The sequence below is a fragment of the Anser anser genome (genome assembly GCF_964211835.1).
Source record: "Anser anser genome assembly, chromosome: 1".
Lineage (NCBI taxonomy): Eukaryota > Metazoa > Chordata > Aves > Anseriformes > Anatidae > Anser > Anser anser.
The window spans coordinates 71,061,916-71,079,706 of NC_139720.1; the positions used below are offsets into that span (position 1 = coordinate 71,061,916).

Consider the following 17,791-nt stretch of genomic DNA (forward strand, 5'->3'; position numbering starts at 1 on the left):
AAAGAATGGAAAACATATTAAGGCAAAGAAAGGTCAGCTGACAGGGCAGAAAGAGGAATCTATGGAAACTGGCCAGAGAGATTAAACTTAAGCCCCACACAACTCTTATTTCACATTGAAAACCATAAACCATTCCTGGAAAGGAAAAAACTGTTATGCTCTCTCTTAGGCTTGATGTGAGCAACATTTTAAAACACTTCTCTATTTTATGAGAAGGAACTGAAGTTCCCAGAGTTTTCCATTTACTCCTCCCCCGGGACTTTACAGGCTGGTGATATTCCTTTCAATGTGGGATCATCCTCTACCATAGTCAGCTTTTACTGGTTAGTATCAAGTGGACTCAGTCCATGAGACTACGAAGATGTAGAAGTGGATACGTAAGCACTGGATAACCCAGACATGGCAGGAAAGCAGCAGTTCTGGATTTGGATACAGACTTGACAACACCAAGACTAGGAAACTTAGACAAACTATAAGCTAGTAGGTGACAAAAACGAAAGAAACACACTGGAAATAGCCATCAGTTCAAAATGAAGGTAGTTAGCAGAGACCAAAATGAGATTACTAGTTGCTATCCTGTCACCTTCCATCAAGCAGTTTTAATAATCAAGTCTCCAATTACAAGGAGAATATATGTACTTCTTCACACATTCAAGAGATCTCACAAACACTACTACGCCAAAGAAACCATTTGTTTCTCCACAACCAACATTCGTACTCATGTGTTATATTGGGGAGCAAAGATGCAAGAAGGTGATCTCTCCAAGGCCGCATGGTAAGTTAGAAGCAACATCAGGATAACACTGATGAATTTCCAGGTGATCAGATCATAAGGCCCCTTGCTCTAAACTTGTATCATTGTTGCTCAAAGAAAGCTTATTTGCCCTAAAGTTAGGACCCTTTTCCCCACCACGAAAGTAACCACAGTAAAGTTAATCACTGAACAACATTTCCACTGGCTAAAAAGCAGCTTTTTAATTACTAACTGTTAGTGACTCTCAACAAGTTTTCCTTGGCCTGAAGGACAGAAGCTGCTCAACAGTGCCTTATGTGTAATATTAAAGTGATGGAAAGAAAATGAGAAAGGCAAGGGATGGTTTGACAGTTTTGTGATGCGTTTTTTTTTCCCCTCGTAATTTATAGGAACACCCACATTGCATACCTCTCTGTAATGAATTTTGTTTTAAAAAAATCTGTATTTCAGTTTGTAGTCATACAGTCCAATTAATCTGGTACCACTAAATTCAACACCAGTTTTGATTTGTGACTGTAGTACTCTTAGATGTCAGCATCGATGAATTTGCACCACAGATTCACACAAGGGTCTGATAACATTTAAAATCTGAGCCGTTTTCTCTTTTCTGTTTGAGCAGGTTCTCCAGACTGCACTGTGGTCACTTGATAACCGGAAGCTGAAACCAGCATGTACTTATCCAGCATGGAAGGGCCTCTCATGAAAAAGAATAATCATATCAAAAACACTGTATCACTGCTTTTGGAATGATGCCTGCACTACAAAATGGATGTGTTTGAAAGGACTTCATTAGATATACCACTCTGCAAATCTGGGAATGTCAGTTCTTCAAAATTACTTTGCCAGGGAGGAGAATGCTGCAACTCAAATGTGATTTGTTCCACCACTATTAATCTAAGTTGACTGAAGGATGATTGTAGAGTAGTGAATGTCGAACTGAAAAGAAATGAAGGAAAGCAAGTAAATTAATGTGGTTGAGGTAACTTTTGTTCTGGTTTTCACCAGACAATGAAATACTGTCTATATTTATTCTAAAACACTTTTGAAATTTAAGGTTAAAAAAACATCACTTAAGAATCTTATGAAAGTCATCTCATTTCTTCATTACAGAATAGCCGTTGTTTGGTCTGATACCACTGTCATTACATATCACCTGCTCAGTGCATCAGGTTTTCAAAGGAATGAACACATAGACAATTTCATTCATGAAATTCATGCGTACAGCTGAATGACAGACACTAGTTTGGGCTTAAGTGTAACATACTCAGCCAGGCTGCAAAATTCCTACCCAAGAGGTTAATCCTGGATATCCAAAGTTTTTATTTATTTATTTTATTTATTTATTTATTTTATTTAATGTCTACCTATATCGCAAAAAGGTTCAAACCCAAACACTCTCATTCTAGACCAAAGTTTCCTGGGATTTTCTCTTTGGTTTGCTATCCATGATCAGAAGCACTGAAAGTATGCACCTAAGCACTGAATGTCAGAGAGGTATTTGGCAAGGCACTTCAAGTCTGTTAGCTCTTTTAGTACCAATTTCATTCAAGACCATGGAGAAGAAAGGGGTTAAAAGAGCCTTTAGGGAACCATTGCAGCCTTTGCCTACTCTCTACAAAAAGGCACTTATCTTCAAAAGATGATTCAGATTCCTGAATTCAAAAAAAAAGACATCTCCAAATATCAGGAATGTGTTCAGGTGAATTACATCTCGTCTTCTCATTTCAAGAAATAGCTGATGCAGAACCAACCAACATCCCTGCAATATGCTCAACACATACCGAACTTGGTTATCTATTTCCTAGAGGCAGCAGCTGTGAAACCTTTCCATGATGACCAAGACCTTCTCCTTTTCCTGTAGTGAGAGCACACATTCCACACTTGGGCAGGTGCCTTCAGAAGACCCCTGCCAACTACAAAAAGGGGCCCACCATGATTATAGTATCTCAGGCAATATGCAGAAACTAGGGAAGACAAAGGAGTATTCATGGTGACTATCTCATTACATTCTTTAGAGAAACTAACAACTTTGTGTGGCAAACAAGGTAATCTCTATCAGGTTCCTGGTACCTCAAGAAACAGCCAACATTCACGCGCACCTGTTAGAGCTGGTGTTGATAGGAAGTCGTTTACACAAATGAACCCTTCCATACTAAGTGATTCAGTCTCCCCTTTTGTCCTGGATGACTGTTACTAAGCAGAGTGGGCCTGGTGCAGAATCACAACAGTATGTGCTCACGTACATTTTCCGTAACTTGTTGCCAACATCTCTCTCTTTGTTTCTATAATTTGACCTTTAAAACCCAGTAATGCAGAATACAACTTAAAACCTTTTGGAAAATGAGCAAACTTCTCAATATGAATTTGTAGCCTTTTTACCTCTATTATAATAGCTGTAATAAATACTGCCAACTGCCACTATAGGAGCATCTAGTATCCAACCAGAAACCTTCAGCCTTCGGGCAATTCCTCCCAGTCCCTCACAAAGCATTTTATTACAAATAACTCAGGGGAATATGTGTATCTTGGTGATACTCAATTGCTTACAATTGCATCCTTGATAATTTCACTTGTGACTGCAGAAGACATAACAAGAGTGTTAGCAATTTTAAACATTGTGCATTTGACAGAACATAATTTGAGCAAAAATAGTATTTTAAAAGAAATTGTACCCTTTGTTATTTTTCTTAAGCTTCTTATTTACTTTACTGAATTATATCCACTTTTATCATGTATATTCTTTATCTTCTATGTTGTCTATAAAGATGGAGAATAAAACTAGACTGATCAGTTTTGTTCTTTGGAGTTCCTTCAATGCCTTCATTGGTTACCAACACAATAATTTTATATTAAAGTTGCAAACAATATTTGGTGAAATTAAATTCAAAATAATATTTTTTTTAAAAACTGAAATATTAAAATTGTTTCTGGAAGCATCCTCTTAATACTGGATTTTTAATTTTAATTTTTTATTTTTTTTAATAATGGCATCAGTATTTATGTCTATGTTATGCAACCACATTACATTCTGAAACTGGAATTACTTAGAGGGAGCAATAATTCTTCCAAGAGTGATTAACGAGCTGAAAAGAAAAACCTGATGCTGTTACACTTCTCGCACATCAGGCAAATACATAGAACAAATCAGCATGTTTTGTCCAAAGGCTGGAAAGCGTCTTAGTGATTCCCAACTGTCCGTAAATATGTTATACTTCAGAAAAACACGGTGCTCCAAGCTTGTAGATAAGGTAATATCCCTGCTCAATATATAAACTCCATCATTGTGGAGAGTGCAAGTCAAGTTAAGACCTGATTTTGATGTGTTCTCTTTGAGGTAGAGCCATTCTTTGGTAGCAATGTTGTAAGACTGCACAGTTAACACGTCCTCACTTTGGCTGGATTTTTGGTTTGGCCCAAGTTCATGAATACAACCCCCTACCAGATATATTGTTTCTTCAACAGAGAGCATCTGTTGTTTGCGAACATGGACATCACAAAGTTCAAAGTTGGTCCAGGAATCAGAAGTTGGACAGTACTGCAAAATGTTCATATTCCTATCTGAAACAGAGGAGAGAGATTTACAAATAAATAAATAAGAAGATACTCATGGAGGAGGATCTCCACAATCTGCATCAGCCATTATTACACAGTGAAAAAGTGTAGCAGACCAGGGAAGAAATATTGATTACTGAGAACTCTGAGTCTTTGCCACAGCGATAAAGTTTGAACATTCTCTTCTATTGCAGAGGGAAAATTTAAGCTGCTTCTGGCACATTAAACAATGCAAACGGTCTGGGAATGCAGATTTAACCAGCATAATCCCTAACTGTTGCCTTATGCTTTTAATTTTGCCTCTGATTGACATGAAACATTTTTTTCTGAAAAGGGAAATGGAGCAATAATCTGCTTTCCACTGGTGATCACAGATGAATTACATTAGCATGAACATCGTATGCTTCATTAATGGCTGTCAAGTGATAATTTATCATCCATTTCACTCCACAAATCTAAGTTTTATGAAATAAAATTCATAAAGCTAGTTATATTTCATCAAGTGGCATGGATGACCTAAGAGCACACGTTCAGTACACCATAGAGAGAGAAATACACAGTCAAACTCATTTAAAAACCAGGAATGACATGCTCCTGCATTAGACAGAAGCGTTGAGAAAAAAAGCTGAAGACCTATCTATACTTCAGTTAGGACTCAGTGGATGCATGTGTTTGCAATACTGTTATTCTATGAAATTGTTACACTATCTCCCTGTTTTACAGTGCAGTGGAGACCCTGGCTGTGTCCCATACCAAGGATTCACTGAATTAACAAAGAATGCACGAGTCATTAGCTAATAAATTAAGTTTCAACCTCTGGAGACCTGAGCTTAAATCCAAACTCAAGTGACAAGTGGTAACAGGCTCACAGTCTCCAGCTTGGTCTTTTGATAAAATCTGCTCCATATTACAAGTCTATTCTGCATGATGATCTCCAGATGAGCTCTCAAGCGTAACAGCAGATGGTGACATACTAACAAGTTATGTAAGAGCACACAGATATAAATAGCCATAAATATAACTTGATTGTCATGAATGAAGCGCATGAGCAGCATGGCTCAGGAGGTGCTGCTATAGCATTTGCTTTCACTGTGATGACTTTCCATTATTGCTTATTACTTTATATTACCTTCTTAAACATCTAATCCACATTAAATTAAGAGAAAAAAAAAAAAGAGGAAAAATATCATGGCAATGCTCTATAAAATTGCTGATCAACTTTGTCTACAAACAATGAATCATTCCCTGACTCACTTGGGGGAGAAAAAAATAAAAACTCCCCACAACATTTCTAGCAATTAAGTTTCTGTGTCTTTCCATAGCAGTAATCTTCTAAGGAAAACATCGAATGCTATGGTTTGAGGGGGAGCACATGAAAGTCTATTGGGATGTAGCCCTCATTTACATAGTATGGAGCCGGGGTCTTTTCTATCCACAGAAACAAAACAAAAAAAAATACAAAACAAATCTAGTACCTGACATGGAGTTGCTATTAGGATTAGATTTACAAGTGAGAACTGAAAGGAGGCTCTTTAATCATCAAGGTTCATTATATTTCACAACGCAAAATTTCAGATCCTACCATCTTTTGGAAAGTGCAGTCTCAGGAGAGAGCTCTATACAGAGAAAAGAAAATAACCCACAAAAACTACCAAAACAACAGTCTTACTGAGGTGTACACAGAAATAGGAAAAATATTAAAAATTAAAAAAAAAAAGCATTAATTGCTGCATGATTTTATTTACCAAATGTAGTAAAAGAGCAAATGAAACTCTGTCTCTCTCAGATCGTGGTGCCTTATCACCCTCCAACATCTGCATAACTTGGAAGGTGAATCACCAGTGTAATTTCAGGAATTCTGGTTTCTAAGTCTGACGGCTGCCCTAAGCCAAGGTGTCACAGACAAACTGATTCTAGGTCCTTGTTCTGGTAAGGATCTTTATTTATAACAAGCACAGGCATTTGTTGCCCTGAACATTCTTGGATTTAAACATAAGCCTCAATTTAGGGTGCTGATCCTGACGACATACACTTTCATTAATGAATTTTAAGGGAGCGGGAACTGCATCAGCAACGTGCCAATCTTCCTACCCATGACACCAAGAGCAAGCAGCCTAAAGAGAAGAACAGCATAAGCAACAGAGAAGGAATTTGCAAAACTCAGGGGAATTAAGGTAAAAAGCTGGCACTCCTTTAATCTTGTAGCGCTATTAACCAAACCAGAGATTTTTCTTTTTACCTCTCCTCTCTCTCTTGATAAAAATAACAAATAAAATAAAATAATGGTAGCTTCAAGCCTCTCTCATTACTCTGTTTCAGCCTCTTTTTCTCTGCTCTCTTGTCTTGTCCCAAAGGTTGTTTTTTCTTAGGTCTGACTTCCCAGAGCACTAAGTTTTGCGTGCCTGACACCCTTCCGTCCTAGTCTATCTGAACGTGCTGGGCATCAGGGACCACAAAGCACCTCAGCAGGTCCATTAGTGAGGAAGACCAAGGGACCAGGACTGCAGAGCACATCACAGCATGGCCTCCATATAGACACAGGCACTTCGATATCTTTTGTTTACATTGGTCCTGAGTCAGAATGGACTGGACAAAATGGCTTTGAAGGTTATCATTACCATAAGGACCATGAGAAGTGGAAATGCGTCTTTTACAAACTTTAAAATGTTTCAGAGCTAAACTCAGACACTAGTAGAGACAGCTTGTTCTGATGTCAGTTTATCTTTGTTTGCAGTACACTCTGTAAAAGCTGAGCCATGAATGATCTCTTTTCTAATTTTATTCTCCACTTGGAAAATAATTTCAACCTAGTGTGGTTAAATGAAGCAGGCAAAGGCCTAGAGATCGGAACTTTAATTTAGGAAGTTGTGATCAATATTAAACATTTGACATTCAAGAAAAAAAAAATCTAAGACTTCTGGAACTCTGAAAAAACAGTATTCCACCAAAAGAATGGCACTATGTGCTTAAGGAATAAACAAAAGGAAGCTCTTTTTGTGGGGATTGCTTTTCCACTGGATAAAAAAAATAGTAATTGTCAGGAGAGAACACAGCTGTGTATCCTTCCCTCTCTATTGTCCCCTCAGAAAACAAGTACAGAAAGAAAGTAAATTCCTGCTTAAGCTTTTCATTAATTATACAATTATTTTGATTATTTATACAATAACTTCAGCAGTGAAAAGCTTACCTATAGCTTGTATTTGTCTGTGAAATGCTACAGTGGAACAACTGTGACATACATGAAAAATACTAATGTAGGCAAAGCTTTTCTTAATATTTTTCCTTCTGACATTCTGATGTGTGTACCTAAAAAGTAATCAAAAGTGTACCTGTTGAGATCTTTCTTTCTACTGTATGACCAAAATCTAAGAGGAGAAGGGCTATGCTGGATACTAAAGTACCCACCAGTCCATTTCATCAGAGGAACAGAGGCCCAGATCCCCCTACCAGTTTGTTGGATGGGAAATAACAGACAGCTATCTAGTTTTAAAGTCCATATATTTGGCAAGCATAATTACAAATCCTAGACGTGGACACTGAAAAAAAAAAAACACAACCCCATACCAGTATGACAGAGATACTTTTTTGTTTCATTTCATCAGTATGTTTTGATACATCAGTTCAAAAAAAAAAAACTGAAAAAGAAAATGATCTACGCCTGAGGAGCAATCAGGTTAGGAAAAAAAAAAAAGAAAAAACAAACTTTCTACCTCGTGTAGTGTATCCTCCGATAACGTAGATCTTGCCCTTGCACTCACAAGCTGAGAATTCTGCAAGAGGGTTTGGCATGGATGCTACAAAGTTCCACCAGTCATTTTCTGGGTTATAACACTCCACATTGGAAAGGGACTGACCACCGATGGCATAGAGCTTTCCATTTACAGCCAAAAGCTTAAAATTGGACCTGAAAGACAAAGAATGCAGCACTGAAATAGGTTAAATAAATGTACAGAAAAATACAGGAAAGTTCTTCCTATCAAGGCTCCAACACACCCATCATTACTTTCAACTTGTACCATCAATTCATGTATCACAGAATCTGAACTCTTCTGTGCGTGTCCAAAACTTTGTAATTACACTTTAATTACTCAGGACAGTAACCAGTGACATTCTAAATGTTAATGATGTTGATGTTAAGACTGATGAATATTTTATTTTGGATTTCAGTGTATCACAGTTTGAGTAGTAAATGTTTAGTTAACTAACGTGTTCAGTAGATGCCTTGTTTTTACTAGGTTTTAATAAACTACCTTTAGTGGAGGAAAACATATTATATATACACTCAGTCAAAGATATTATCTAAGTTAAAATTACAGGAATTTCAAACAAGACTTGATGAATGACTAGAGATGCATGCTCATCTTAGTCTGTTATACAGTTTCTTTAATAATCCTAATAAACAGAAATTTAAAGTGATATGCATTGAATCACATTTTGCAAAAAGAGGAAAAAGAATCCTGTACCTTACTCAGCACTAGTTTAAACCACTAAATATACCCTCTATCCCTCTGAAGCAAGATGTATATGTAAATTAACGTTCCATCCTCAGTTGCACAAAATACACTGCACTCTATAGGCAATGATCTGTTCTTTTATTTATTATTCTATTCATTATGTTGTATTTCACAAAAGGTAACTTTCCAATTACTGAAGTGCAAGAAGCCTCGCATCTTAAACTTTTAAGATAATACAGGCAGAGGCAATTCAGAAACAAATGATCTATGGGTACTAGAGGTGCGAACGTTTAGGAGGAACTAGAAAGGCTTGAAGTTGAAGGGCTTGCATGCTCATCTATTCCTTTTAGCTATGAAAGATGGTCTAATAAGAGATCAGCTTTTCCTCTGCTTAGGAAACAGTCCTACTTACGAGTCAATGTCTTTGCCTAGCAAGGTTATTACTTCTGTACTGCTCATTTTGAGCTAAATCCATGAAATTTTACCACGCAGTATCCTGATTAATTAAATGTATGAAGATCATTGGTGTGCACTAGATCAGCGTAAAACCAAACAGAGAACTGCACTGTGTCAGTAAAACTGAAGTGGTGCTTTAGCCTTGCATTGGCCTGCTGAGCAGTAAAGTGAATTTCACTTTGCATGAATCCAAGATACAAAACTTACCGCTAAGTAGTTTTGCAGGGTTCTGTCTGGACAAAATGAACCTTGCCTAGCAGCAGTCTGCCCTGCAATTTCTTTTTATTAAATATGCTTGGAAAAAGAATATGTTTCCAGATGGAATCATTTTGTTCTTGTCATCCTGATATAGCTTTGGAAACTAAAATGCTCCTTTGAAGGAATTAATTGCTTTTTATTCTTTTTTTTTTTTTTTGCCGACATCTACAATTAGGTCACTGTTCATCTCCTCTGTACAGCAGTTATGTTTTCCATCTTAGAGAATCCAGAATAACATGACAATCAGTAGCGGGTATGAAACGAGGATAATTACTCACAAAACATTATAATTTTCAAAGCAATGTACCTGTTCTAAAAGTGATGGTGGAGGAAAAAAAAGGACACAAATTAGCAGAGAGACAAAAAAAAAAGTGTAAATTCATTTTCCAAACAATCTTTTAAAATAAAAACTATGCTAGAAAGTCTGTAACTCTGTGTCTATGATGGAGATAGTACAGGGGTTTTGGCTTACAAAACGAGCTCATATGCACGTGCATAAATCTTTCATTATTTTAAGATCTCCTAGCCATATAAATTACACAAACATGTTGTGTCAGAACATAAAAGAATTCAGGTTTCCTAATTCACGCTTGCTTGTCTAGTTATCCAATTGTAACTACTATTTATCTGAATTGAGTTCATTTATACAGGTTTTGCTTGATTGCCTTTGCATCTCTGAATTGCTTCTGGCAGAAGTGGGAAAACTACCTGGTGAAAGACACACAGCACAGATTTCAACTTCAATTATTCCAGAAGGCCACGTACTTGTGTGTCAGTTGGTCAAATCATTTAACCACTTCCAACACCTATTATAAGGAATGATGTTTGGTGCAAGCATCTCAGATTTATGGAACACTAACTACATGATTCATTTTACTTAAAAGTAGCCACAAGCGCCCATTAGCACAGTTTATTTGAACATTTGGACAACGGCTCAGTATGTTATGAATAACTTCTTCTGCCATTCACCTTTTCATGCCAGTAACAGCAGGTGTTTTTATGGAGAGTGAACATTAGGAAATATTTAGTGTATTTTTACACTCTTCTAATGTGTTGGAGCAGCTGGAAACAAGAAAAGCAAACACGGAGCAACTAGCCAGCTCTCCACAACTAACTGTTCCATGGACTACAGCTTGGAAACAACTGAGCTTAACAGTCTGCTAAATTCAACTATGATATAACTCCACTCACTTGATGTGAGTTATCTGAACTTGGGGATCTGAAATACTCTCCAAATCCCAGATTGGTGTGAACCCTTCTTGGTGGGACAAGACCACGTATGGGCTATGTCTTCTAAAGTCCTTCATTTCCTCTGAAAGGAACCCCAGGAACACAAGCAAGAGCAAGCTGTGCAGTTTTACAATAGTTCAATTTACAACATTTTTCATTCAACAAAGGCAAGTGTAAAGCACTATGGGAAGGAAGGAAGGAAGGAAGGATGTACAAAATGCAAAGGAACTAAGGGTCAGAGTGCATAACTTTCTGAATACAAGACAACATGCAAGAACTTCTGAAAAGCGTAGCTAGTTCTAGATTGCATTAACAGCCATATAACATATCAATAAGAGACCACTATTAAACTGGCTATGAAGAGGACAGCAAGCATTTCCTTGTTCACCGACTCTGCTTATTTAGTATACAAAACCAAATTAGTTTAGATATTAGAGAGGACTTTCTGATCAGGGAAGTAGGTAAGCACGGAAACAAGTTACCTGGGAGGAAGAAGGTTGAAATTTGCATTGCTGGAGGGCTTAAAGAACAAGTCAAACATGTATTTGCAAGGTAAGCTTGATCCTCTATAGAACAGGAGGGTTGGACTAACTATCCTGTGTTTTCTTCCTGACAAATGAATCAACTTTATCCTTAAAAGCTTTCACAGATCAGATGACTTCTTAACTCTAGAGTTAAAGCATTTGCAACAAAGATCAAGAATCATAAAAGTACATTTACAAAAGCATTTCCAAAGCATTTTACATTTCTTGCATGAACCACTATTTTTCCATCCCTTACATGAGTCTGCAGAGCACACTGCATCCAACCATTAGCTTTGGAAGCATGGGTGATACATTTGTGATAAATGTGACATGGGTATTTCTAACTTAAAAATCTTCGAAAAGTCTGTTTTTCCCCAACACAGAGGAATTTTGAGTGGGAAAAAATGATTAAAAAAAAAAAACAAGGAAAGAGAAGGTCTTCTAAACCACTACCATTCCCCAAGAACATCTCCTCTTGTATTTTTGTAAGAATCCTCAGAGTGGCAGCAGTTCAGGCACAGATTGCTCACAAAAATGTTGTTCCACATGCATATGTATAATCTCAGCCAGGGGCTTACAACGGTCTTCCAAGCCTGGAAGATTTACCTGCCATGACTGTGCTGAAGGAAAATAAAAATGGAATATACAGCAGTAACTGGCACATGCAGTAGAAATCCTATGAGTATATTATTTTTAAATGGTAAATTTCAACTGTCAGCATCGATTTAAATAAAAGTATGGAAAGGTATTCAAATACATGACTTGTACAGTCCTCAGATCTCCTTGGTGCCTTCCTATCCCCAAAGACCACAAGTGGTCTTAGGCAACCTTTACATGAAGTTCCTTCATCAAAGAAGTCCAGGTAGTTGTCTGAAGACACTATTCCAAGTACAGCAACACCTCTAGAATGAAAAAAAAAATAGAGAAGTCTAGAAACTGTGATCTGTTATGGACTACTTGTGACTGGTTCCAGATTTAGCTTCAGACAATGAGAAATTCCAGGCACAGACACAGGCTTCCTACACGAGCCTGAGCAAATTATTTTATCTACCTCTAGTGTTGTCTGAAGTCAAAACAACTTCAGTGGGAACTAGAACCGTCCCTCAAGGTATATAAAAAATGCATTCATGGGATGTAATTATATCAGCTGACATCGACTCATTCAGCAGTCACATGACCCTATTCCCTAAGCAGCCCTCTGGGCAACTGCCCTGCTTATTTTACTACAGCACAACAAACTAAAAACACAATGCCAAGCAAATTGAAGTATGTTTCATCCACACAACAGAAAGGCATCAGTACTGTTGCAGCCAAATATGGACTCTCAGTCTAAGAATTCCCCTGCTCTTAGCTCCTACGGCACAGGCCATCCCTTCTGTGCTCTGGCCACAAAATGTTAAACTGGTCAATCCAGTATCAGACAGATGAAATGTTATGTCAGATATAAAATAAATATATAAACCAATCAATCAAACCTTAAGAGTCGAGACTCCATGAAGATGTTAAAGCAAACAAAGTGTTTTGTGAAGGTGTCAACAGAGTTTCTATGAGAAAAAAATCCCATTTTGTTTTTCAAAGAGCCTCATATTCACTTGCTGCTACCTTCTAGTCTAGAGGCAAACATAATTCTGGTCCTTTTTAACCTGCAGTCACTATGGTGAAATATACGACTAGAGACTATTCCAAAAATACCCATTTGCATACCACTTTTCTGCCATTACTTGCCGATGTGAAATCCCACGCTATGTAATACCGTGCTGTCATCTGTGATGGACTTAAAGATTAAGTTGGTATGGCAACAGAGATGAAAATAATATAAGGAGAAAATATCAACTTGTTTATTTCAGATAACCTAGAAAAAAAAAAAAAGTAAAGTGAGGGGGGAAAAGGGGCAGTTTTGAGATTGAACAGCAAGGTTGTAAGGTTAAAAAATAAAAAAAAAGGGCTATGAAAAAGCATTTTTTTAAAAAACTTCCCCCCCCCCTCATTCGCCACACTGAAGAATCATTGCACATAGCAACATCTACCTTGCTATAGACATCACACAAACCAATACCAAAATCTTTTAATTTGATCAATGAGGGACTTCTATGTTTAAGCACACTTCTACGGGAAACACTGTGTGGGCTGACCCCACCATCCTTTTCGACTGAGGCCACTGTGCCCTCAACCATACTCACGCAGACAAGACCACAGAAGGCAGGTCTACCAAAACAGCTCAATTCTCAAAGGTGCCTCAGTAAAGACTGCTGATAGGGTCAGGCTCAAGAAATACGCACGTAAAAAGAGGCATTTATGATGTTTAAAAGCTGAACATTCATATTACAGCAGGTAATTTTTACAATGTCTTTCCAACAAGCCAGAAATGCCCTATGTTTCCAGTCAACTCCAATGACTGATTATGGAGGCCAAAACTTCAGTGAAATTCTCACAATGATACAGGAAGTAAAAAAAAGGGTGAAGTAGGAAATTAGTCATTTTAGGTCAAATCCCTGTTTTGAGGTATTTCAGCATGTAAGCTCAAGTGGAATACAGGCTACAGATTTACTACACCAATACAAAGCATTTATGCCAATGGCTGGGGTCTCTGGATGCTACTTGAATTTGCTGGATGGAGAAGAGCATTTCTATTCTACAGCAAGCTCTGGCCTCCCTACTTGTTTTAGCTTTGATACAGACAGAGAAGACAAAAATTTAAACATTTTTTCTAAAATGGAAACAATGAAAAGAAAATATCTTGGATAAACAGAAATATTTTGTTTCAGTGAAGTAAAAGGTTTTATTTTGATAACTCTGCAACATGATTAAGGTAGAGCAGCCATAACCACGGCCAGGGAGATGGACTCTTCTTGAGTACCCCTCAAAGCTAAGACCACTTATCCTTTCAAACACACAAATGTTTCTGAATACTAACTTATACACAAACGTCAAACAATTCAAAAAATAGAAGAAAAAGCAAAATGGTCAAAATGCTGAATGTTCACTGGATTAAAATTTTCTCATAAAGTGAGAAGTTTCTGAAAATCTTCCTGCCATTTTTCTGATACATATTTCACTGAAAGGCAGACCTACCTAATATTTGGATATTTATAAAAGTAAAAACCAATGAAAAACTGCTCCAACTTGAACATTTCATCCATCTCTATCTCTGATAGACTGTACACCCCACAAGGAGCAGTAATACTTCTCATAACATAGAGTACTGGAGCTAAAATGTATCTCAAAGTGACTTTTTTTTCTCTTAGTCAATTTAAGGAGAATTTCTACTTCCAGCAAAGTCAGCTGTTTGAAGAGAATGGCTCCACAGCCCTCCTAGAATACTACAATTTAAAGGAAAAGTGGGAGCCCACCACCATTTTACACGAGATGAATGATCACACACGGTGGCAGGTCGCAACATAGTCCTCTGCTGATGCCTATTTCACGTTCTCCTGCAGCTGAGGCCTTTATCACCAGCATTTACTCAACATAGTCCCATCCTCCTCATCCATCCCTTGCTACAGCAGCTCCCTGTGCAATGCACATGGGCCACCAGGCAGGGGAGCGGCTGCAGGGTTTTTCCGTGTCTGGGATACGCTACCAGTACAGACAAGGTTTGCCAAGCCTTTTGGTGGCCCGCTGCCAAGCTATCGCCAAGCCCTTTGGTCCTTCCCATCACACAATGCAGGAGAGAGGGGTGATTCACGGCACAAAGACAGGTCTGAATCACTTCTTGCAACTCAAGTCCAGTCAACACCATGTTACTCAACAGGCTCTACTTTGACAACAGACATGGACACACGTGCATATCAGGGAGCAGGGGTTACCTCTTCTGGTTCATTGAGGCCAGCTGACTCCATTCATTTAGGCAAGGGTTGTAACAGTGGGCAGCTGAAATCTCCTGGCTGGTGGTGATCCTGTAGCCCCCAACGATGAAGAGGTAGTTGTCCAGCACAGCCGACCCATAGCCTCGGACGTTCACCAGATCTGGAGGCAGGTTGTTGGCCAGGGGCAGCCACCTCTCTGCCTCCTCGTCATACCTCAGCATAGACCAGGGGGCTTCTGCCTGAGGGTGACAGCCTGGAGGCAGGCCCAGAGAGGAGGCACCCATGAAGTCCCCAATGGCCACGAGGGTGGCAGTGCCCCTCATCCTCCTCTCCTTCAGGTGGTGCTGGAGAGCATGGGGCAGGTGGAGGTGTGGCCGGGCATCAGGCCTCCGCAGAACCTGATGGTAATGGGTGGCCATGAAGTCTAGACAGGCATCATGCAAGTCCTGAAGGCCGTAGACCTGAGCCAGGCGATGCAGCTCCAGGCAGTTGCCCACCCTCACCTGGGAGAGGAGCAGGCGGAGCAAGGGGGTGACCTGCAGGTAGGAAGCAGCCTCCACCAGTTCCTCCAGCAAGGGGGGCTCGTCATCGCCCCCCTCCTCCTGCTCCAGCCTGGCCAGGCAGGAGGTGTTGATGAAGTCCAGCACCAGCTCCAGCCCCAGGGCGCTCAGCCCCCCGCGCAGCAGCTGCTCCTCCTGGCCCTGCCCTGCCTCCCTCATGCCCGAACGGTAGAGGGCTCGGAAATAGTCACTCTGCTCGATCAGTTTCCTCTTGCACACCGGGTAGCATTTGTCCCCCAGCCGGATCTGCACCACCTCCTCCCCCACGCCATCCCCTTCCCCCTCCTCTTCCTCCTGCCGCTCCGCCAGGGACATCGCGCTCCCCCTCCCCTGACCAAGCTCCGGCCCTGCCGCTGCCGGTGTGGGCTCCTCCTCCTCCTCTTCCTCCTCCTCCTCCTTCTCTTCCTCCTCCTCCGCCCCGTGCCGGCTGGGAGGAGCCGGGCCGGGCCGGCAGAGGGAGGGACGAGGCGCAGCTCCGACTCCGCAAGGAGAGAATGGAAAGGAAAGGAAAGGAAAGGAAAGAGAAAAAAAAAAAAAAAAAAACAGAGAGGGATAAAAAAAGGCCCTAAAAAGGCGATGTCGGAGCGGCCATGCCCCCGCCTCCCCTCTCGCAGTGCCCGAATTGGGCCGGCAGCGCTGGGGCTTCGGCGGTGCCATAAACGCGGCGGGGCTGCCCCCACGGGCTCGGCTCCCCTCCGGGGCAGTGTGTGGTCTGCGGCACGGCTCCGACCGAACCCGGGGCGTTCCTCGTCAAGGACACAACGGCAAGGAGCGTCCCGCACGGCTGGCACAGCGCTAGGTTGTGGGGACAATTAGGACCCATAATTCTGCTGGGACCTTCCCGACTTCTCCTGCACAAGCACTCAGTGTCTCAGCTCTTCATTCGGCTTGTAGAGATACCATATAGCCTTTTCTGCTACTCTGTCCTTTCTATTTAAACTAAGGTCCCGGAGAAGGAAATAAATGCTATTTACAAGTCACGTAGCAGGGCTCTGTTTTATTTGACATGAGCAAGGAAAAAATAAATTAGTAACTGAGCATCTAGCTGCCTGCATAATGTGGCTGTTCTGCTGTTTGCCCCATTACTTTTATGAAGAATAATAACTCATTTCACATAATGAAAGCAATTTTTTTTTTGAACTGATGAAACAGCTGAGGGAGTCTGCCATCATATGTATTCTTATATGATGATGCTTAACATAAAAGACAGTACAATAAAAAGACTTTAGCAATCTATTTTTTTTTTTTTTTTTTACTTTTATAAAGACTTACATCACCCCATGCTTTGCTAGATTATAGAAAATCTTTCCCTTTAACAGTAATGTGACTCATCTCCGGCTATTGCAGATAGCTTAGCTTTCAGACAACTCCCTGCTTCCTCTGCTCAGAAGGGATCGTTTCCCCTGATTAATAAAACTCTTCAGAGTAGCTGTTTGTTCTGGTAACAAGGGGTGGTTTTTTTGTTTTGTTTTTGTTTTCACTTGTTTTAGTAAAAGGTGTTGTTTGCTTTTTAGCATTTCCTCTGTGAAATGATCCTCCGTCAATTTTGTTGAACTTCAGCTTCTTAATTCTTCTCTATACAAATGACATCAATGTCAACCTCAGAGTTGAACAGTCACACTCAGAAAAGTTGTTCTTTTCTGCCAGCTTCTATAAAAAAATGTTTGTTGAGGTGGGATAGATCTCTCTGCATTTCTGTTTTTCACCTCTCTTCAGAGCATCTTGCTTTTGAATCCTATTTTCTGTTTTGAAATCCTTTCAAATAGGATTTCAACCATTTACAAAGAGCTCTCTTCAGCAGCTTCAGTCCCTAGCTAGGTCACTATCATCTCTCATTTTTTCTTTCCTACTAATGAGTTTCACTGTCTGCTTGTTTTGTGTTCCTCTTTCATTCCCACTCAATATTTCATTTATTTTCATATTACACTTTCCTGTATTCTGGTCTTGGTGAAGCACTGCATTACTTGGCTCTCCAAGCTTCTTACACATAGCTGAAACCTGAGTCTGAGCACTGGCCATTTTTTATCTGCCTCAGGTTCAGCCTGAAAAGATGTCACACACAACAAGCAAAGGTCCTACCACTTCTGTAGGACTCTAACCCATATGTCCTGTTTACACTTTAATTCCCACAGCCAGACATTTCAAGTAACTGTAATAATTTATACTCCAGAAGTAAACAGAGAGTTCATACTTGTTG

At 39.8% G+C, this 17,791-nt stretch overlaps 1 protein-coding gene across 9 annotated transcripts in view; it reads right to left on the reverse strand.

Annotated features, from left to right (window-relative positions):
• Window positions 1-17,475, reverse strand: part of KLHL42 (kelch like family member 42) — a 91,974-nt gene extending 74,499 nt beyond the window's left edge. For 6 of the 9 annotated variants that reach the window (XM_083819503.1, XM_083819502.1, XM_083819504.1 and 3 more), the window contains exons 1-2: window positions 15,035-17,475; window positions 8,017-8,210 (exon numbers count right to left, since the gene is read on the reverse strand). In XM_083819503.1, the coding sequence (XP_083675629.1) occupies window positions 8,017-8,210; window positions 15,035-16,251 (1,411 nt within the window). In that variant the 5' untranslated portion in view covers window positions 16,252-17,475. Of the gene's footprint in view, window positions 1-1,553; window positions 4,313-7,493; window positions 7,613-8,016; window positions 8,211-15,034 lie in introns of those variants that run through there. The other 3 variants (XM_083819505.1, XM_083819499.1, XM_083819507.1) reach the window with 3 other exon arrangements.
• Window positions 17,476-17,791: the final 316 nt, after the last annotated feature.